Below are 22,074 nucleotides of genomic sequence, written 5' to 3'. Positions count from 1 at the left end.
TGTGCGTGTGTGTGTGTGTGCGCGTGTGTGTGTGTGTGTATGTGTGTGCATGCATGTGCGTGCATGCATGTGCGTGTGTGTGTGTGTGCGTGTGTGTGTGTGTGCGCGTGCGTGCATGCGTGCATGTGCGTGTGTGTTGTACGTATAGAGGTCAGAGGACATTATTTGATGTAGGGTCTCTTTATTGTTTTTCTGCTGTGTCCATCAAGCTAGCTGATGCAAAAGCTTCCAGGGACTGTCCTGTCTCTACCATCCATCTCCTCACAGGATTCTGGAACTACAGAAATTATAGCTGGCATCTACATGGACTCTGAGGATTCAGACTCATGTCCCCATGCTTGGGTAGCAAGCATTTTTACCTCCTGAGTCTTCTCCCCAGTACAATGATACACTTCACTAGACTCCATTAAGGTGGATTACAGAACATCACACTTCATAGCTTTTTCAGATACTGAATAAACCTGGAAAATTTTGAACCAGCTCATACATGTTTAGATTTATAGTTTTTTTTTTTAAAAAAAGATTTATTTATTTATTTATTTTCTGTATATAAGTATACTGTAGCTGTCTTCAGACACACCAGAAGAGGGCATCAGATCCCATTACAGATGGTTGTGAGCCACCATGTGGTTGCTGGGAATTGAACTCAGGACCTCTGGAAGAGAAGTCAGTGTCCTTAACTGCTGAGGGATCTCTCCAGCCTCTAATTTATAGTTTTTATATTTTAACTTTTAACATATAGATTTTAAACTTTAACTTTAAAATGTTCCTTACTCTCCTACCAATCCCACAAAACATGTCCTTCATGCCATGTAACTTTGAGGCTACAGAACTCTAGTCCACAAAACACTTCCTTTATGCCACATCACTTTAAGTGCAAAGAACCCTATCCTAGAAAACACATCCTTCGTGAAATGAAACCTTAAATGCTCAGAACTATATACACAGCCAGAGGAGACATCTAACTGCCTATTTCTCCCTTGGGAGAGCCAAACCCATGTCTCAGACATGCATCGCCATTTTCCTAAGAGTCACAGGTTCTAAATGCTAACATATGAAGCACCTGATATCTCATCGTTCTTTAATAAACTCCCCAATTTTTATTCTTTCTGCCTCATCCTGAAATCCTTTTCCACAGCAAACTCAAAGATTAAACATTATGGAGGTCTGTAAGGAGGAGAGGGACTCCTCATGGTAGTGGCAGACAGTGATGGACTGTGTGTCTCTCTGCCCCTACTAAAAGGGATTACATTGGCATACCAACTTTTCTTTGAGAATCAGTGTAGGTGTTGTGATTTAGCTTTGTCTTTTTTACTCAAATTTTATGTATAAGATAGATGTAGATAAATAACTGATTGTTTGATTAATAGATAGATGATAGTTAAAAGAGAGATAGAGAGAGATTATAGACAAGTGATAGGAGATAGATGATAGGTATCATAATAGGTAGGTGATAGATAATAGATAGGTGATAGATAGATAAATAGATATCTTTGAAAAGAGTATAATAAGAAACAGAATTATTTATATATGTATATGCATTCATGGATATGTACATGTGTGTGGATATGCATGCACATGTATGTAGAAGCCAGAGGTAAATGGGTGTTCTCCTCAATTGCTTTCCAACTCTCTCTGAACTCAATTCACAAATCAGTGAGTCTGACAGCCCAGAGAACTCCAGGGATCCTCCTTCCTCCCCACCTCGATGATGTGGGGTGCCAGGCTTTTCATGGGGGTGTTGGGATATACAAACACATACCTTATGGTCATGGGCCCAAGCATTTACTGATTCTTCAGTTCTCAAAATTATCTTTAGACATTTGGTAGGTTCCTCTTTTATACTGTGTAATTTCTTTAGATACTGCTGTGTGCTCATGCACAAATGGCTCATAATTAAAAATCTGTCCAAGTCAGCCACTGTGTCTTTCAGCCAGTTCTGGGCTGTTCATATTTCCCCCTTTCTTCTAAGTGATGAGAAACACTGAAGATGCCATCAAGGCAGGATGAGAGGCAGTAACCGTTTCATTCAATAAAATTATGATTAATCATATAAATCACACTACCATTATCTTATCAGATGTCTCTCTACATTTTTTCCTTCACAGAGGACCCCAGGCCATTGTAATTACAATGGAAGTGATTTGGGTCTAGTTTAAACCTCTAAAACGAATCTCCTGTATAAGCATGAAAAATGGCCCGTGTCCACTTAATCGGTACAAGCATTGCATTTGTAGTACTTTATCCTTGACAGTGGCTCGTTCCTAGTCTCTCTTCATAGACCAGTGAAGTTGCTGGTCACTGATAGATATGCAGTGCACAGTTGTGGGTGATGCTATCCTGTTTGACACAAGTGTGTATTTCCACACGTTCTATTAATATCACTGATTTAAAGTTCGGTAGTAATTTTTCTGATCTGGGCCTTCCTCCTCTCTTGTCCTCTGGCCCATGTTCAGACTCCATTCTCTCTTACACATATCTCGATATTTATGGAAAGTCATCCAACATAGGCCGTGCGCCCCTTTCTAATTAGCTCCTTTCTGAAGGCTCAGCTTTTGTAGAACGAAGGGCAAAGAATAGGACCTACTGTGGGTTGTTTACTTGCTTCTTTTTTTTCCCTCCTTCTTATTTTCCTTTATGTCCATGACCCAACATCTGAAGACTTTGCTATAAACAAGGAACAAGTGTGATAAAAAAAAAAAAATGATGGCAACCAGAAGGACAGGAAATGAAAGTGAGCTGGACTGTGACCAGATGTGGCCTTGCATGTGTGCTGCACACATGACAAGATGCAGAGCTGGTCACATCAAGAGAACATAGATGAGTTACCCAATTATATCCCAAACACACAGCTTAATATGTAATAAAGAGAATTTGCCAGAATTACTGGACCCAGGTTGAGTCTGACGAGTCTCACGCTAGAGAGACAAAGCTAGGCGCTCTACAGTTTAGGAGTGTGAATCCTTGCTACATGGTCAGAAGTCACAGGGGCTGTGTGGATGTGAGTGATGGGGGAGCTCGGGGAGAGCTTCCTGAAGATAAAACAGGGGCCATAAAGGCCAGGAAGGGGGACCAGCTGGTGGGGGAGGGGGATCAAACATCTCCATGTGCAGGGGACAAGCATGGTAGAAGAAGGCGCGTAGAAATAAGCAAGGGATAGAGTTTAAAAACGCTGTTGAAGAGTTCAAAGGGCTTTACTGCCTTCTGAACTAGGCAGCAGGAAGGTTTGGGGTTTGTGACTCTAGTTTTGTTAAAGAGTAGCCCAGTTTGAGCTATTTCAGACACTGATATGGATCTGGCACAATGTAAAATTAATTAGATAAGATGTATGTGTGGATGCAGAGGTTCAGAACAGGAGGAAAAGCAGGGCCCTGGCATGGGAATGAAGCAGACATGAAAAGAGGATGTGGCCCCTCTGATCATCAGGCTTGTCTCTGTAACAGGTATCTCTTCTTCAGTGTGGCCCAGAATAGGTCCCTCTTGGATCCAGCTCTACAGGCCGAAGGCCAGAGGTTCTCCTTCTATGGTCAAGGTCTATTTACTTGCTCTGACTCTGAGAGCCTGTCACATTTGAGACAGTGAGAATCCTCTCTCGGACTTCCTCTGAAAGACATCCTTTTATGCCTGTATATTCAAAAGCGTTTTTTCTGGATTTGAGGTAGGGCTCGGTGGTAGAGTGCTTCCATAGCATGAGTGAGATCCTGGACTCCTCTGTGTTCATTATGCTTCCAAGGGCCATGCATGTGTAGCTCCTGTGGTCATGTAGAAGACATTTCCTATCTCAACATGCAGTTCCCCAGTTTCTTTGTCTATTTTAAGGCCCTCAGAGCATTGATACTAGTAGCATGCATGCTTAATTTATTCAATATACTCACTTTTTAAAAAAAAATCTAGTGTTTGTATTATAGGGTTTGTTGGGGGGGTGTGTATTGTGTGGTATATATACATGTGGTAAGTCTGTCCGTCTGTGTCTGTGTGAATTGTGTGTTGTGTATGTGTTGGCACACATATGGTCAGAGGACAACTTCAGGAGTCAGTTCTCTCCTTTGGTAGAGGGTTGTAAACAGTACTTTGTGCATGGTGGTTTTAATACCTTCAAATTTTTCATTATCTTGGGAGACCCCCTACACACACATTCTTAAGTAACTCAGCGTCCAATGTCTGAGGCAGCTGGCCACCCCTCTTATTGATTATGTACTTCATGTGAAAGGGACCCATGGTTGATGACTTCGTACTGACAAGTTGATTCCTTGTTTTATAACTTGACCATAATTCAAGAAATTAAAATGGGGAAAAGAAAGCATTTCGTCAGAATAGCAGTAGGGTCAATAATCCTCTCAGAACTTTTAGAGTCCAGAGAGTGAAGCACAGAGCTTTGGATAAATTGTCTCATCCATGGGGTGTCAGCCACATCAATAAATGGGAGCAATCACGGCCATGAAATTACAACCAAGACAAGAGAGCGTGAAGTAATTTGGGAAGAGATGTACCTTCCAAACAATTGAGTATCTCAGTTGTGCATGAAACACTACACATGTGATCATTGCTCAGAAGCTGCGAATGCTCTGCTAGTGAGGACAGAGAGAAACCCATAAATTCAAAAGCATAATCAGGTTACATAGAGCAAGCACAGGTTATTCTCAGAGTTGTAATTGACTGAATACCTAGGAAGGAAGACAATACTATGTAATTTAGATGAAAAATCTTTGGGTTGTTTTGCCATTACATATAATATTAAGGTACAACTAAAAATAAAGTAAATAACACTGCAAAGAATTGTCATTCTCTGAGCAATAAGACATGAGTGATTCGTCTCACAACAGTCTTTAAAACCTGGATGTTCCTCTTTTTAAGGAAGAGAGCAGAAAAACATGAGCAAAGGGTCGAAAGAAAAAAAGATTAAGAAATTAGATTATTACCTTGCATAGTCATAGAAATGCCAGTATGGCGTGCCTGAGACTAGCTCAGTTGAAATGTAGTCTTCCCTTTTTAACCATTGCTCTTCTAGACATGTGGAAGAGGGGAGTGTGTTCTCAGTGGGTGGAGCTGGGACAGTACTTCTGTAACCTATACAAGGCTCTGAGTTTGAACCCCTCCCCACCCCACCCCACCCCCAGCACCACACAATCCCTGTACAGTGGTGCATGCCGATAGTTGGAGTACTTGGGAAATAGAGACAAGAGACTCTGAAGTTCAGGGTCATCCTGGACTACAAAGAGAGCCCAAGGCTGTCCGGAATTCTAACACATTAAGAAGTAATAGTCCTTTTTAAAAAAATATTATTTATTTAATGTATATGAGTACACTGTAACTGTCCTCAGACACACCAGAAGAGGGTACTAGATCTCATTACAGATGGTTGTGAGCCACCATGTGGTTTCTGGGAATTAAATTCAGGACCTCTGGGAGAGCAGTCAGTGCTCTTAACCACTGAACCATCTCTCCAGCCCAGAAGTAATAATCTTACACATTCCCACAACTTCCATTTCCTTTGCGCTCTGCCTCCGGGGTCTTGTCAGCCGGTGTCTGCCTTCTGAAGTCTTTCTTGAATGGTTCCCATTATTCCTGCATCTCTCCTGACCCCAGGGGCCTAAAGTCAAAAGGGAAGATGATAGTATTGGTTTGCCACTACATACCCCTAAGCATGCTGGGACAGTTGTCATGGGTTGCTTGGGTAAAGTCTGAGTGCTGAACCCAAACAGGCTTATCCCCTAAAGAAGCAGCACCTACCCCATCCACCCAAGGAAGACTCAAGCCGGAAGATTCAAGCGCTAGCTGTTTGGCCGCCGTCAGGTGTATCCCTGCCCCACGTTAGCTGTGGCATCGAGATTCCCTAGCTAATGGAATGAGAGTCTTCCTGTATCCCTGCCATCGAGAGTCCCTAGCTAGTGGAATGAGAGGCTTCCTGTGTCCCTGCCATCGAGAGTCCCTAGCTAGTGGAATGAGAGGCTTCCTGCAGCTTCCTAACCTCCTCCTCCTCCTTTGTGGAATCTGTGGGTTCCTGCCTAGATATTCACCTCAAGGCCACTTCCATTTTCTCTCTGGCTCATTGTTTATTTTATCTAACTCACAATGTTCTACCTATGGGCAACACCTATCACAGCACAAAGCCTTGCTTTCAAGGTCCTGCCTAGACTGTTCCCAGCCCTGGCTCAGGCTCCAAAAGCAAAGCCACATACTCACAGAGCCTTCTCTGCCCAACACCCTAATGCACGCTTCCTGCCTGTCTGGGGACATCAGACCATTCCCTGCCCAACACCCTAACACACGCTTCCTGCCTGTCTGGGGACATCGGACCACTCATTATTGCTGCCTCTTGCAAGGAGTCTTTCTGACTCTGTCCCCTTCACTATGCCAGGCAGGTTCTGGAGCTCTGGGGAATTTAGTGTGACTGCCTGTGTTGATGACAGTGGCCAGATCTCTGTCATCATGGCCACAAGGACTCAGTAATCTAACTCCCCTTAGTTACAGTACCAGGAGCAGAAAAAGTACTTACTAAAGAGGCATCTATTTGAAACCTGTACCATATAAACAAACTTATTGTGTATTCTGCCATACTGTGCCTATTGTATGTAGGTGACATGGGAGATCTGGGTATAAGGCATCTACACTTTTAACATTCACTGGTCATTCCTCTGTCACCTTAGAAAATCATTTTACGTGTTCATTACATTCTGTACCCTGCTGCTGCTCTTCCTCCTCCTCTTCCTCCTCCTCTTCCTCCTCCTCTTCCTCTTCCTCCTCCTCCTCTTCTTCTTCCCCCTCCTCCTCCTCCTCTCCTTCCTCCTCCTTTTCCTCCTCTTCCTCCCCCTCCTCCCCCTCCTCTTCCTCCTCTTTCTCCTCCTCCCCCTCCTCTTCCTCCTCTTTCTCCTCCTCCCCCTCTTCCTCTTCCTCCTCCTTCTCCTCCCCCTTTTCCTCTTCCTCCTCCTCCTCATTCTCTTCCTTCCCTCTTCCTCCTCTTCCTTTTCCTCCTCCTCCTCCCCCTCCCCTTCTCCTCCTCTTCCTCCTCCTCCTCCTCTTCTTCCTCCTCCTCCTCCCCTTCCTCTTCCTTCACTCTGGTTATGGTTTCCTAGAGCTTCATGTGTTTGGGGCTAAGTCACAGCACCCCCCCCCCCCATCTTTTCCTAGTATTCTCTTCCCAGCCCTCACCCCTGTCAGCACCAGGGCTAACTTCTGTGCACTTTTATTGAAGCAAGAGCTGCTCCCTTTCCTTCATACCCAGCCATCCTTATTCACCTGCCCTGTGTTTCCCACCACTCCCTAAGGCTCAGCCCTCACCTCCAGCAGCTGCAAAGCCTATACCTCTCCAGCTTCCAGCTTCTTCCAAGGACCCTCACTGTCCATACTCTTTTGCCTCCCTCCCCCACCTCTCTGTAAACCTTCTTACCTTGCTTCTTCCCAATCCCTCTTCTGCTTTCCTCAAGGGCAATATACCCATGGGGGGCAAGATCATGTTCCAAGATCCCTTCCCCATCTGCCAACCCCATCTCCTGGATACGGCCCCAACCTTTGACCTGTCCAAGACATGACTCCTGCAGGCATTTCCTTTCTCCCCTTTATCACTGACTTTTGTTTCTGTCTATTGTTTGCATTTGGCCTCAGAAATGCAGCCATCTTAACAGATGAGGACTAAGTCTCACTGACCGTGATTCACAGGGAGTTCTCTCTTTGCTCACCCTTTGACCTCCTCCTCGCTGATTCCTCTCTACCATCCCCTAGCTGGTTCACCTCTCAGTTTTTATTTTCTCCGTGCCCCAAGTAGGCTTGTGGCTTTAGGCACCACCACACCATTATTATGGTGTTTCCTAAATTTATACCCTACACCCAGAGATTTCATGGGTCCCAACTGCTTGCTGCTTGGTCTCTCCTTCGGGTGTCATCATCTGAATTCTACCTAGTCCAAAGTGAAGCTCTGTCTTCCCTACCTGCCCTCTGAGCCTGCTTAACCCACACTGTCAGTGACAGGCAGTGATGTGGTCACATTTTCCCTAATGGCCCAGAAACCCGATATTGCTTGTACTGATGTACTGAAGCTCATCAACAATTACCTATGACTACCATGAAACTATAATGAAGTTGAACAAGGTCTCTCCATTTCCACTACTGCCACCTAGAGCCAGGTTCAGGTTGTTATGAGAACCTCTCTCTGATCTGATGTCCGTGTTTCCAGCATGGACAGCCTCCAGATTGTACCTCTTCCACTCAGAATCCTCCTGTAACTCCCACCAGAATTCTTCCCATTTGTAGACATGACCCTCGCATACCAATGCCATGTGCTATGTTCCCAGTTCACCACACTCCACCCTGCCCAATGGTCCCATCTCTCCACTGCTTGCAGAGGTCAGGGGGGTAAGGGCATGCTTCACCCTCATTCCTTCTACAGGTCTCCCCAATGTTCCTCTACTTGGTCATCACCCCAGAGCCTAGCACCAAGAGTCATGTGGCCCACAGACTTTGTTCAAATGCTTTTCCTCCTGGCACCTACGAATGTTCTCCTAATATACAGAAGAAAATGTGGTTAGGTGTCAAGAAACCACCTGTTAAATAAATGCAGAATATTGATGCTATTCTCTTCCATGTTTACGGTCACCCTGGCAGTAATCAGCTGAATTCCCTGGGGGTGTTCTTACAGCAGGTCTGTCCTCCCTCAGCTAGTCCCAGTCTGGCAAAGGGAAGCCATTGCAAATGCTATGGGCAGAGTGGTCAGGAGCTCTGGTTGCCAACCTGAGCCATCATGGCTTCCTGCGAAAATCTATGCAGCTGTTTCAGTCAATGGATCCTCTTTTCTCAGAACTTATAGTATGTGAGTTAGATCAGCTTATATTTTTATGTAAAAATGGTTTTAACTAAAAGCTTTTTTCCCCCTTAAATTCTTTCTTTCTCAATTGGTGTATTTTCTGACTATTTACCAAAAAAAAAAAAAAAATTTTTTTTTGTTATATTGAAACTATATTTGGAGAACTGGTAACCTCTAGTTAATAAGATAGATTCTCTTTTTAATTATACATTTAAAATTGGATATTAAGTAAAAATAGAAAAGATTGGACCCCCCATTCTGAGTGTTACATTTTCCATTTATTAAGTTTTTCATCCTCTCGATATATCAAGTATGCATTTTTCTATGGAATTTTCTAAACAATATATTGAACCTTGCAATTTCTTCTGTATCTGCCACCTGGTGCTGTGACAACAGGTCTAGGGAAGGGAGTGTTCCTCAGATTATCATTATTGTCTCTTAAATAATATTTAATTATTTTATCATTATAAAGTAATTGTCATTAATACTTTTAATATTTAACTAGACAGCAGGTTTGAGGACTACCTACCTAATGGGGGAGATTAGCAGGAAGGATGTTCTGTCCTCTTGTCATTATCAGAAGTAAACTTAATAATAACAATAATAATAACAATAATAATAACAATAATAATAATAATAACAATAATAATGGATAGTTGTTGAAAGTCCCTTCAGAAAGCTTTTGCTTATAGTACAACATTGTGAATAAGGAGGGTAGATGCATAGCTAGGATGTTCATTTTTATTAAAAGCAGTAACTAAAGCTGGCCCCAGGAGACAGTACACAGGACACCGGGACAGTAGCTGGCCCTCCACAATGAGAAGCATATACTGGTGGCCTGGGGTCTTCTAGCTCTTATTTCTTCTCTAATCTGCACCCAGATTCATCAGGCCTGGTTATAGCTTTGTTCTATTGAATAAAAATCTTAATATGAGTTTAGTTGGAAAGAAATCGGGTCCATATGCTTCCAAAGGACCTTCCACAGTTCCCCATAATGCCCCATTTCCCACAATGCCCCACTCCGCACCATGACTTTGGGTCTGTTGTACACATGGGCAGAGGCAAACAGGACCAATGCCATTGCACAAGCACAGAGGAGTACGATGGTATAAGACACAACGGAAAGGGAGAAAGAGCAGGTTCAAACTCACACTCATCATAACTTTTGAGCAACAGAAATGTAAAAAGGATTCTAGGCTGAGAATTTTGGGCATGAAATTGCTGTATTTAGTAAGGGTGGTGTGGTGACCCGGATACCAGAGGCCATCCTATCCCGATGAGGCAAGGAGAAACCTTTTTTAAAAAAGTAGACACCGTTGAATGAATTGAACATTACACTCCTAACATTCTTCATCCTGAACTCATCTAGCAGAGGAAATGGATATCGCGTCAGACATAGATTTGACGTTCCATCACATTATACCATAAGCAGGACAAACAGTGTTTCGGAAAGAGGCATGCAAGCAAGCTGAGCCACAGTCGCCACTCTGAGGCCCCAGTTATCTCATTTAAACAGATATGAACTGTGGGCAGCAGGGGTATGATCAACCGGCTGCTGCCCCACGTGGTAAATAAATTGCTTAGAAGGATCCTTTAGCTCACCAGATGTGACCCAGATTCAAATTTCCAAAGGTGGGGGGTCTCTATTGTGTTAAAAAACAATTGCTAGTAAGATGCATGGTAAATGAGCTTATCTCCCTCTTCCAGGTGTTTGGGCTAATACGTGATGGAATTATTGCTTCATTTATGAAAAATAATTGAGGAAAATGTTCCAGCAAATCAAATTTGGATAAAGGCTCAGGAACAGCTATTGTGCTCTTAGCGAGTTTTTTAATGGAGGAAGAACGGGAGCTAAAAGAGATAATAAAAATATTTAAAAGTGCATTTGAGAAGTCTGTCATAAAAGGGTCAGTCGTGGGTGTGCTTTGGCGGAGTGAAGTGTTGAAGAGCAACAGGAACAATTACAATGCTTTCAGCACCTAGGAAAGCTGCTTTAAAAAAAAAAAAAATCAAAGCCCGTCAGTCTGCCGGCTCTGATAAGTTGTATTATTCTGTTAAATGCATGGGGAAAATTTTTAAATGTAACGTCTTTATTCTGCCTTACCCACTTGCTCTCCTTTTCATCTCCAGGGGCCGTTACTCCAAAGCCCGTCCCTGAACCCGAGAAACAAACAGACCACACGGTTAAAATCGCCGGAGTGATTGCGGGCATCTTGCTGTTTGTTATCATATTTCTTGGAGTCGTGCTGGTCATGAAAAAGAGGTAGGCTTGTAGCCAAAAGTGGACTCATTTCTGTTGTTTGCCAGGTCACTTCATGTGTGTATGAATAGATCCATTTACTGGGTAGGCAGCAGGGCCCAAGACACAGTTCTGACTGCATGGTTGTGAGCAATTTTAATCATATAGCATTTGCAGTTAGGGGACAGACATTTAGAGTAAATGCTTGGGGGTTTTCCTGTGAATATACAAAGCATATCCCGCCAAAATAAATACAAGAACTTCATTTCCTTCCATGGGATAATCTAAAAGCTATGATTTTGTTTTAGTCCCTGACCTAATGACTGACATCTCTTGTATTTGATACTCCCAAGCTGAGTGAGAAGGGAGACTTCCCTCCCGTTATAATGAAAATTATGAGGACAGAGTTCCTCAAGCCAGCATCCTATGCTACAGCAGCCAATCAATACAGTTCCCCGTGAGAAAGCAACCTGGGTGATCAGCAGCCCCCAAGTAAAAGACAGGGCATCCACATGTGAAGACTAAGTCATTCGAGCAAGTACAGTGTCACGATGGAGTTCTGGCTGGCTGAGGGATCTCATTGGTGGAAGAGATAAGTAGATCTGGTTATGGTAAATAATTCTTTCCTTCCCTCAGAAAATAACCAATGTCTGCTTTTGTGTGAGCAAGTTTTTAAAAAAAAACACAACTTAATAATAAAATAGAGCTTTCAATTTATGTAAACTGACGAACAACAACAACAAAAAAGCAGTGGATAGATGTTTCCGGACAGAACTTCTTCATGGGGCTTGCTGCTTTGCTCTTTAGTTTAAATGCAGTTGTAACTACAGACTGAGGGTGTGGTCATGGGAGGAGGAGGTGAAGTGGACAGACGGGCTTGCCAGAGTAAGATCATGAAGGTTATACGTGGTCATGAACAGTGGCTGGACTCTATCATGAACTCTAGCTGGTGCTAGTGTCAGCCAAGTATCATGTTCAGATGTGAGTGTAGGAAGATGGAGAACAATTGTAAAGCTTTTGTTGAATGAAGACGGGACAACGGGGGGTACATTTCAATGGCTACTTTGAGGGTAAAGGAAAAGACTAGGAGAAACTAGTTCTTCTTGCAGCAAGTCAGTGGTGGTGACCCTGTTCATAGAAATGCAGAACAGAGAAGGAACGAGAAGACACTCGACAGCAAGTGAGACGTCAGGTGTGGACATCTGGGCTTCAGGATTCCGTTAGGCTGGTGTGCTCTCTGGCAGATGGATATGCTTTGTGGACTAGAAATAATAATGCCAAATCGGCAGGCACTTGTAGAGCACTAGGAATGTCCGAAATGAGCATGAGCCCTGTATGACTGAGTTCTCGTGCAGGCACGTGACTCCACCCTGTTCTGCGTGTCCTTTGTCTCTTGTCACGTGTCCTTTGTCCTACCCTTCCTTTTCCTATCTTGTTTTAATGCTTCTGTTTGCTTGCTTGTTTTTGTGAAATGGGGCTTGACTCTAGAGCCCCGGCTGGCCTTGAACTCAAGATCTCCCGACCAACAGATGAGCACTGGTGTGGTAGGAATGAGCTACCGTGCCTCACCTTCTTTGCCTTTGCTTCTTTATTTCCATGTCTTCTTCCTCACATCTCATACTGGTTTTGTTTTGATTTATCTCTTTTTTCCTTGTCCCTTGTCACTCATTTTTCTTCCTTGATGATCTTTGCCTGATCCTTACCCCGATGTTTATGTAGATACTGATTTGGAGATAACAGGGATTTTCCTATTGCTCTTAACACGTACCAAGGAAAACCCCAATTGACAATAGGAAGTAGGCATGAACCACAGGCACAAATATCACACCTAGATATTCAAGATGAAGATTTCTGAGATTGATTTTAAATTCTTTGACTAGATTGGATCTTCATTTCACCCAGCAAGCTCTCTGTGAAGAACAGCTTAAAATGTAGTAATCCAGTTGCCCCTGTGACCTCAGCTAAACACTAACTAATCCTCTAAGGGTCTTTGTTCTGCTAGCTGCATTCATTTCTCTGCCCAGGTCTCTCAGGTAGTCAGAGGGCTGGTGCTATAAATTATGCATTTGAGGAAATTGCCTTTGGTAACATATGGCCTTGATGCAACTTTAGACTAAAGACCCATAAGTCAGATTTTACATGATTATTTACTACACAATAATCTTAACAGGGCTGTCTGCACAGCATGTACCACTGCTGCATTGCTTTCTCTGAAATAGAGAATGTGCGCTCCGTAAGACAAATTAGCCAACACACTCTGCCTATAAATGCAATGCTTTAAATTTTAGTCCTGTGCTACACATGATACAAATTCCCAAAACTTGGAGTTGTTTAGGGTTTTGTTTTGTTTTGTTTTTCACCAAAATTCAAGTCTAAATTTGACAAGCATTATTTTTAGACAGAATAGTTAAAATGTGGCATGAATCATGCATTAGTTGCTGGAGTTTTACTTGTGCATTAACAAGCACGTTTCATTATTTAAGCTACCTAGTAGATCTTCCAAATACCCTCTTTGTTCAGTCACTCCAAGCCCTGATGGTTGGTGAGCAGCTGGTATTTCAGCCATATTTTTCACAGTGCCATAGAAGACCTTTAATAAATAAGGAGAAGCCATCAAGCAATGAAGAAAATGGGGGTGGAGCAAGAATGGCCTCAGGTGTGCATGTCTATGCAGAACTGGTTAGTTTTTCTACTAAATGGAAACTAGTGTGATTAGAATTTTGGGGGGTTTTCTGTTTGTGCTGCTAGCCTATCTTTCCTCTACTCATAGATTTATTTCTATTATCTATCATCTATCTATGTATCTATCTGTCTATCTATCCATCTATCATCCATCATCTATTTATCATCTATTTATACTTATTATCTATTTATCATCTGTCTTATATGTATCTATCAATCAATCATCTATCATCTATCTAGTATCTAGTATCTATTATCTATTTATCAAATGTCTTCTATCTATATATCTATCAATTATCCATATATCATCTACCTATTTACCATCTGTCTTCTATATATCTATCATCTATCTATCATCTATCATCTGTCTTCTATGTATCTATCAGTCATCTATCTATCATCTATCTCTATCATCTATCATTTGTCTTCTATGAATCTACTATCTATCACCTATTTATTTATCATTCATCTATCATCCATCTAGTATCTATCATCTATCTACCTACCTACCTATCATCTACCTATTTATCATCTATCTATCTACCTATCATCTAGATAGCTATCTATTTACCTATCTATCATCTATCACCTGTACACCTAACTGCCTATTTGGGCAGGCGCATTCATGGCCACAGCACAAGAGAAAAGTAGAAGACTGAAACAAACTTATCAATATTTTTAGACGTGCCACTGGGAATATCTCCTGTGGAGGAAGAGCTCACTCTTTAAGATGTTCAGTGCTCCGAGCCAGTCAGCCTGGAATTCTGGCAAATCCTAGCAATGGCGTATGTCCTAGCACCATGCCGTAAGGAGGCATCATGGGGAACTGACATAGCGAACATCATTCGCCTTCCGAGAGGACAGTCCTGTGGGTCAGTGCTTGCTGAAGGTAGAGCTTTGTTAGAGAGTGTGGAGTCTTTCAACTCATGGAATGCTTTAGCGTAGAGGTGATAGTGAGCAAAGGCAGGCAGGGCCCTGAGGAGTGTGTTAGAGTGACCTATGATTCACAAATCTGTTAGGCTTTGCCTAGACCGATGATACGAAAGCTTTGCTTCTATAGACCTTTGGTAAGACCCATAATTTGTTTTTATCCTATCCATGGGCAAGTCTATGTCTTCTGTCCCTATCCTAAAGGTCATGTGTCTCTGGCAGTACAGTGTTTGGGGACAGTAAATGCTAAAGACGGCTGCAAGCTGAACAGAGAAAATGGCGCTTTATGCAGAGCCTCATTGCGGGTACTCTCTTGACTGGTTTACAGTCATGCAAACAGGAGCGTTTTTTTAAAACATATTTTACTCTCATCTGCTTTAGTGCGTTTGTGTAAATAAAAATACCTGCATTTTCAAAAATTTCCATAAGGGATAATTTATCTAAATATCAGTTTGACAGACTTTAGTATATCGCCACTGCTGATTTTACTGTGATTAATTATATTTGCTGTCATTTCTAAAATTGCAGTAGATCTTACCTAAGTTTGAGAGCATTTGTATTAATTATAATTATATTCCTGTCTAAGCCACAATGGTAAATAGCAATCTCAATGGTTTCGACTGTTCAAAAATAATTAAAGAGATATGAATTATTTTATAAAATAGCATTAAGGAGCTGTGTTTTATGGAAACACCTGTTAGTGATATACTATCTTGATCCAGAAATGCATATCCCCGCTGCCTGTCTATGATGCAATTAACCAATGTACATTTTACAAGTGAAGCAAATTATAAAATGTTGTTGAAACAATACTAGTACTACATAGAAAAAAATTGCAATAAAAATGGGAAATATTTCTATAGGCATCATGAAACAAAAAAAGATAAGAGGGAAACTTTAATGAAAGCACTGTTTTCAGAGAGAGACTTGATATGTGTGGCTGGAGGCAAGCTGGTGTTGAGCTTGTCTCCCGCTCTGCCTTCTTACATGGGGGGTAGACTTCCCCTGACTGCAGCCTGGTATAAACCTGTATGTGGAAAATGTAAGTGTGATATGTAATTCAAATTCCAGTTTCAAAGCCACACATTGTGAATGTACACAAAAAAGTATGTATGTTCATGTCCTCTTTGTCAGTGCCATATAAAATATGTACATTTAGCATGTACTCCTCTAAATAAAGACCAGTGGGTAGAGAATTTAGTACTACAGCGCGTGCACTGGCATGCTCGAACCAGAATAGATGTGCACTTGAGTGTGCCTAGCCACATCTGTTGATTTCCCCAGTCCATCCTCTGGGTTTCCTGAAAGCACAAAGGAAAGCCAACCTTCCCCCACTAGGATTCTTTATGCACTCGATGGGAGGGCTAGGTAACTCAGAACCACTCTTCACAGAGACATGCACTCTCTGGCTGAGACACAAGTGCTGTCAGAACAGCCGGAGTCCCAGAGGCTTCTGCCCAGGCTTGGCTGTGGCCTTAGACACAGCACTTTAGGACTGAGTCTGCCATGTCAGACCCAGCAAGGTGCCCAGTGATCTGCCTGCCAGGTGAGGACACGTGCTGGCAGCGTGTACAGATGTCCTCAGTATGTGCAACAGTGAGGCCCAAGCAGGCCTTCAATCCCTCTCCTCAAATGCCAACAGTCCCAAGAGGTCAGGACAGGCTCTGAACCATCTTAGTGCTGGGCTCTCATGCTACCATGGGGCCAGGCGCTCGCGGGGTACAGTTGTCCTTCTCATTCCTGGTGGTATGATCAGGCCCATTCCAGCTCAGACCATCATTATGTTAGCATAGCTTACGGCTGAAACCCTATGTCTTTGCATCTTACCTCTGAAACTCCAGCCAAGGATGTCAGGAGAGAACTTCATAGTGGTTCTCCCCAGACCAGGGACTCTTCAGGCCTACCACCATCTTCCCATTCTCAAGAGAACATTGTGCCTATTTGGACTGACACGGAATCATCCTCTATTAGTAACAGAGAGTACACACAGGCTGTGGAAACAGGACATTTTATTTAGTTATGGTTTTTGGAATGTGGGTCTCAGAGATCCCCAGAACTCAAAGTTCATAAAATCACCTCATTTCTTTCCCATCTCATTTCAGATTAATAAGTAAAAATAGCTGTGAACAATACTCAAAATAGAAGAAAATTCCATACACAAAAAAAAAAAGAAAGAAAGAAAAGAAAAAAAATAGGCCAGTTTCTAGTTTAAGTTGGAGCTGGATCAGTGATCCTTGTGACATGAATTTCTAGCATAAATCTGAATTTCTTTTTAATAGGGAACAGAGTTATAAATGGAATGTCTCGTGTATGTTCATTTATAGTATAAATGTTCAACAGGGTGAAGAAGACCTATTGTGTTAATTAGGGGACCCTTTGCTGTTGGTTTGACGGTTTTGTCTCTGTTGGCAGTATAAGACAAAACACAATGTTGAATAATATATTTTGCCAAGTGCGCCCAGCCTGTGGATTCGGGGCTCTGAAGGAAGTTGGGGTGTTATTGGTGTTATTTTTGTGCACCCTCAAGCTGTGCTGACACTGCTTCTCTGGCACAAGCACGGAGCTGTGTCTGGAGGTCCTGCACCAGCAAGTGAAAACAGACTCGTTTATTGAGTCCTAAACATTCTCCCACTCTGTAAGAACAAAGCAAGGAAAAACATGGCAAAAGGCAACCAAGGCCGCCTGCCTAAGAGTGAGTGCTCTCCTGGGCACTCTCAGACACAACAGCTAAGCTCCAGCACGGGTTGTTTCTCTAACTTGAGATACTGCACCTACTTCAGAGCCCAATTCTAATTCAGACACCTGGGATGTGTGCTCTCCCAAGCCCTCGTTTCCACACTGGTGTCCACTTTCCACAAGAGCACTCTCAGGATGATGTTGGAGTCCTCTGTGTTCCCTGTTAGATGGTGGAGCTATGAGACAACCTCTGGTGACCATGCTCAGCACCTAGCCTCAGATCTGTCATAGTGCTTGGTTCAGAGCAAGCATGCGAAATACCTCCTCATTAAAGGCAAACAAGACACCTGTTTAGTCCAAGCCTATTGAATAGAGTGTTTTCCTGGCATGTATAAACTCTGGTTTCCATCACTGGTACCACAAATGAATGAACAAACAAACAACACATGGTGTAAACATTTTAATTGTTTTTGCTTTTAAAAACATGGGGAATGCTGTGCTCCTTTCAGCAGTACAGATAGTAAAAGCCTGAGAATATATGTTACATAGTATTACATTTGATTAGCTTTCCTGTAATACAGATGTTCTAATGGATACATTCCCTGCTTGGAAGGTAGGATTATTTTGAACCTTGACTATAATCCTTTCTACTCTTAAGTTAAAATATGAAAGCAGTTGAATTGAATATATATTTAATTTTATAGGCTTAATTAAAACGAATGGACTAATCAGTAATAGTTACTTAAATTATTCCTTGTCACATTTGTACTGTGCACATTTTAGTGGCTACATGGCATAGATACATGTTTATAGGGCGCAGTGCACTATTCACTATATATGCAGGATGTACAGGGGTCAGGTCAGGGTCACTGGCATGACTGTCACCTCAGATGTATGTCTTCTCTTTCTTAGGAACATTTGGCATTCTCTTTATATTTGCTTAACTGGTGTCAAAGACAGTTTTCCTCCCATGCCACGAAGTACTAGACAGTCCCCACACATGCCACTGCACCCTGTGACTTGGTGTGCCCCGCCCTCCTCCAAACCTTGCTCAGGCTCTGGGAAAAACTACTTTACTTCTCTGCCACCTTCAAAACACACTTTTATAAATAGTACACTGTTAAACTGTTTCACATTTTGTTCACAAGTAACATGAATTAAGATTTAAATAAACAGATGTAAAAGTGAATTTTTCTCTAGACTGTAGTCATGCATCTTAAATAAAAACATTAGCTTTTTCAAGCCTTCTATTCAGGGCCTCTACAGTGGAGAAGTCTAGACTTCAGCCTGAGGTAGCCATCAGTCAGGGAGTCATTGTGGCTTCTTACCCCAGGACAGCCTTGGGCTGCTAATCGCCTACCGCTTCCTTGTTATAGGCTCCTGCTCCTCTGACCATTTTTAATAGTGAGTTTGTGTAAAACATTGGCTCATTAAACCTATATCCAAAAAAAATATTAATAAAATGGGATTTAGGAAGAAGATGTTTATTGAAATGCTCGATAGCAAAATGTCTTTTATCTATACCTTGCGATCTTTGTAGTCTTGGCTGACACAGATCCTTGGGACCCTCATGGCATACCCAGCATGCCTACTATCATAGCGTTGCCACTGTTCCTTAACCAACTCCAGCTCCCCTAATGGCTGACTGTGCCACACATTCACATATGGCCAGGCCAGCCCGCCCACTCCTTGGCAGGCAGCTGTTCACATGCCTTAGCCAAATACTCTTTGTCTAGGATCAGGTTAACTTTCTGCTTTCACCATCGTTTTGCAAGTGCCTAGACTACAGGAGCCTATCCATCAGAATTTCCAAGCAAGCCTGATTCTTCTCCCTAGGCATTGCCCTAAGAGCGTGTTTGTGTGTATATTTTGACCTAGCATGACTCATGAAACTTTACCTTCTTCCAGCTTAGATAGAGCTTGTTGGGGGAGCCACATATTATTCAGTCCTCAGCTGGCTGGTTCTGAGAGCGGGCTGCATCAGCCCCTCGGGGGTCTGCAATGTTCTTTGCCCTGGTCAACCTCGCATTGCCCAAGCTGTTAGAGATGCTCCTCCAGATAGATCAGCCTAGTGAGGCCCAGTGTTCCAAAAGAATGGTATGAATAACAGGCTCCTATCCCAAGTGCCCCCTTCACTTTCATGGCCAGCTATAGCCTAAAGAGCGGTGCCTGAACTTAACTCAAGTCATAAGTATCTAAGTAAAAGGACAATTCATTATGTGGAGGGAGAAGCTGAGCAGGGAGAGCATTTGATGAACGAGGACCATTACGAAGTTCACTGTTTCAAAGGTCAGAATTATAGATCTGATTATGTGCACAGCAGCACTGCTCATTGATTTTTCAGGCCCTGTTCTGAACGTAAGACACGGAGGACATCGCTCACAGGTTTTGTTTTTTTTTAAATACCATGTGTCCTGTGATTTATAAAATTTTGAATTCTCAAAAATATCTTTAATTACCGTCCTGACCAGTGCATTAGCTTCGGCCTTTTTAGTTCAGTCGAGGGCACTCAGCAATCATTTCTCCTTCAGACATTGTGCTGCTAATTTGGGTGATAATATGTGAAGATCTTTCAACAGTTTAACCAGAGCTCTGAATAAATAACAAATCAAATTAAGCTACGGTAAATGAAATAGCTCTGATGAAAGAGCTGTAAATTAAGAGACAAACTAGGCAGAATGGAGAAAAAAAACAAATTAAAATAGATTTTTGGATTCTGAAATGTTTATCACTGTGACTTGAAGACTCCATTGGATGAGGCTGTTAGCGAAGAACTCTCTTACCTAGTTAACTTTTGTGTCTTAGCCAACAGAGTCCGTTAAACTTGTTTCTCTTTCAAATTCCTTTTTTGAGCTGTTCATGCAATGCTTTAAGGTACTGTGCTGGGGCCCCACAGAGAAGCCTAATGCCTTTAAAAGGAAGTCATTCTTGGTTATTTCTCAGAGTTGAAGGGTCATAAAGGCATATTTACATGTGCATAGTCACAGCACATCATTCGCAGAAGCTAAAAGCTACAGCCACCCAAGCATCCTTTGGTAAATGAGCAGATACACAAAGTGTGGTGGAATAGCATTCAGCCTTAAAAAGGAAATATATCTGACCTGATCATAGCTACCCACATATGAACCACTAGGCTAAGTGAAACCACCAATCACTGAATGGTAAGTGCCATGTGATGTCACTCCTTTGTGGCATCTGGAGTAGTCACCTTCATAGAATTACCAGGGGCTGAGGAAGGGGCAAAAACTCGGTGTCTAATGGAAACAGAATTGCAGTTTAGGGTCATGGCAATTTCTAGAGGTAGGTAGTGGTGATGGTTGTATGGTTTCCTAATGCCACTGAACAACATGCTTTAAAATGGAATATACATTTTCACAAGGAAAAAAGGTCTTAATATTGGTAGAAAATATTTAAAGACAGTTTGAGTTCTTATTACCACCTTCTCAATAAGTTCAGAGCACTGGGTAACTCTGTTGTCACTAAACAACTGGTGTGTCATCCTTTTGGACTATTAGGCCTCACCTGGCCTAGCTAAGAAAATCATGTTGTTCAAATAACAAGAAGTAAAATGTTTGTGTAATTGGTACACATTTACCTAAGGTCATATTAGAAGCATGCTACCTGTAGTATTCTGGTGTCTTTACCAATTGCAATAGTTATCAAACTGCCTCAGAAAACATCTTCTGCATTGTTGACAGCATTTCCTCAAGGTAGACAAGATGGCCATTGAGATTGAACCAGTCAGCACACACAGTGTGGGGTTATAGGTGATGGTCATTAAAACTTAGAGTTACAGTTTGTCTCGGGTGAAGGAAGATTCCATTACAAACCTTACTTTATCTCTAGATAGACTCTCTCAATGGACTTTGTTTAGAGCAGACTCAATGGCTCTCAGTTGGCTAGAGACTCTGAGGCCAGGAACTGTGGCTTAAACATATCTGTCTCTCACATTGGTTTTGGTCCCATGATAGACTATGTGCCTCACATGTGCAAAGCCCTGGGCTCAATTTTCAGCATTGAAAACAAAAAAGGGGCAAGTAGATTGCCTAATATATGATCCCCTTGGCACTCCGCCTAAGAGGTATGACTCTATCCCAGCACCCCAAAGATGCTTGATGGACCCAAACATACTTGACTTGTTTCATTAGTGACCAAAGCCTGGCTATGCTCTTACGTGCATGCTCTCTCTCCCTCCTCTTTCTTGAACCCAAGGCCTTATACATGCTTGGTAATCCCTCTAGCACTAAGCTGCAATATCCCCAGTCAAGGAGTCCAGCTCTCCTTTTTTCCAACCCCTCTCCTAAAGAACCCATTTTCTAAGGCTGTGGGCATTCCAAAGACAATGCCCGCTGATGGGATTTCTCCAGCTTCCCCTATCTGGGGACACTTCGTGGTGGAGTAAAAAGCCCACTATTCTTCCAAAGAAGATTATTGGTCAGAAGAGATGACAAAGAACACAAAAGAAGATAAAACAAGGCTTACCTTAAAGAATCTAAATTACTGACACATTTATGAATGAGTATATTATTCTAGCCTTATCAGGAGGTAGTGATCAAAGTCTGCTAAGTGAGGCCTCTGACTCAAACCAGGCATTGAGGTAACACATTTTATGAATATTTTCCCAGTTAGACATTACACTCATTCAGTGATTATATCTTACTATCTCATTTTAACTCCAACCCAACAAGAAAAGCAAGTCATTTTAGATCACATCAACAGCAGATTAACAAAACCGAGAGGGGGGGGGGGG

The 22,074-nt window shown here is 42.3% G+C and overlaps 1 protein-coding gene across 7 annotated transcripts in view; it reads left to right on the top strand.

The window, feature by feature from the left end:
- Positions 1–22,074, top strand: part of Ptprm (protein tyrosine phosphatase receptor type M) — a 705,361-nt gene that overhangs the window by 463,798 nt on the left and 219,489 nt on the right. For all 7 annotated transcript variants that reach the window (XM_031368638.1, XM_031368643.1, XM_031368642.1 and 4 more), the window contains one exon: positions 10,928–11,060. In XM_031368638.1, coding sequence (XP_031224498.1) covers positions 10,928–11,060 — 133 coding nt within the window. The remainder of the gene's footprint in view (positions 1–10,927; positions 11,061–22,074) is intronic.

This window comes from Mastomys coucha, unplaced genomic scaffold, assembly GCF_008632895.1.
Source record: "Mastomys coucha isolate ucsf_1 unplaced genomic scaffold, UCSF_Mcou_1 pScaffold14, whole genome shotgun sequence".
In the NCBI taxonomy this organism is placed as follows: domain Eukaryota; kingdom Metazoa; phylum Chordata; class Mammalia; order Rodentia; family Muridae; genus Mastomys; species Mastomys coucha.
Note: the sequence above shows the minus strand (reverse complement) of the source record. Positions and strands in the feature narration are given on the sequence as shown.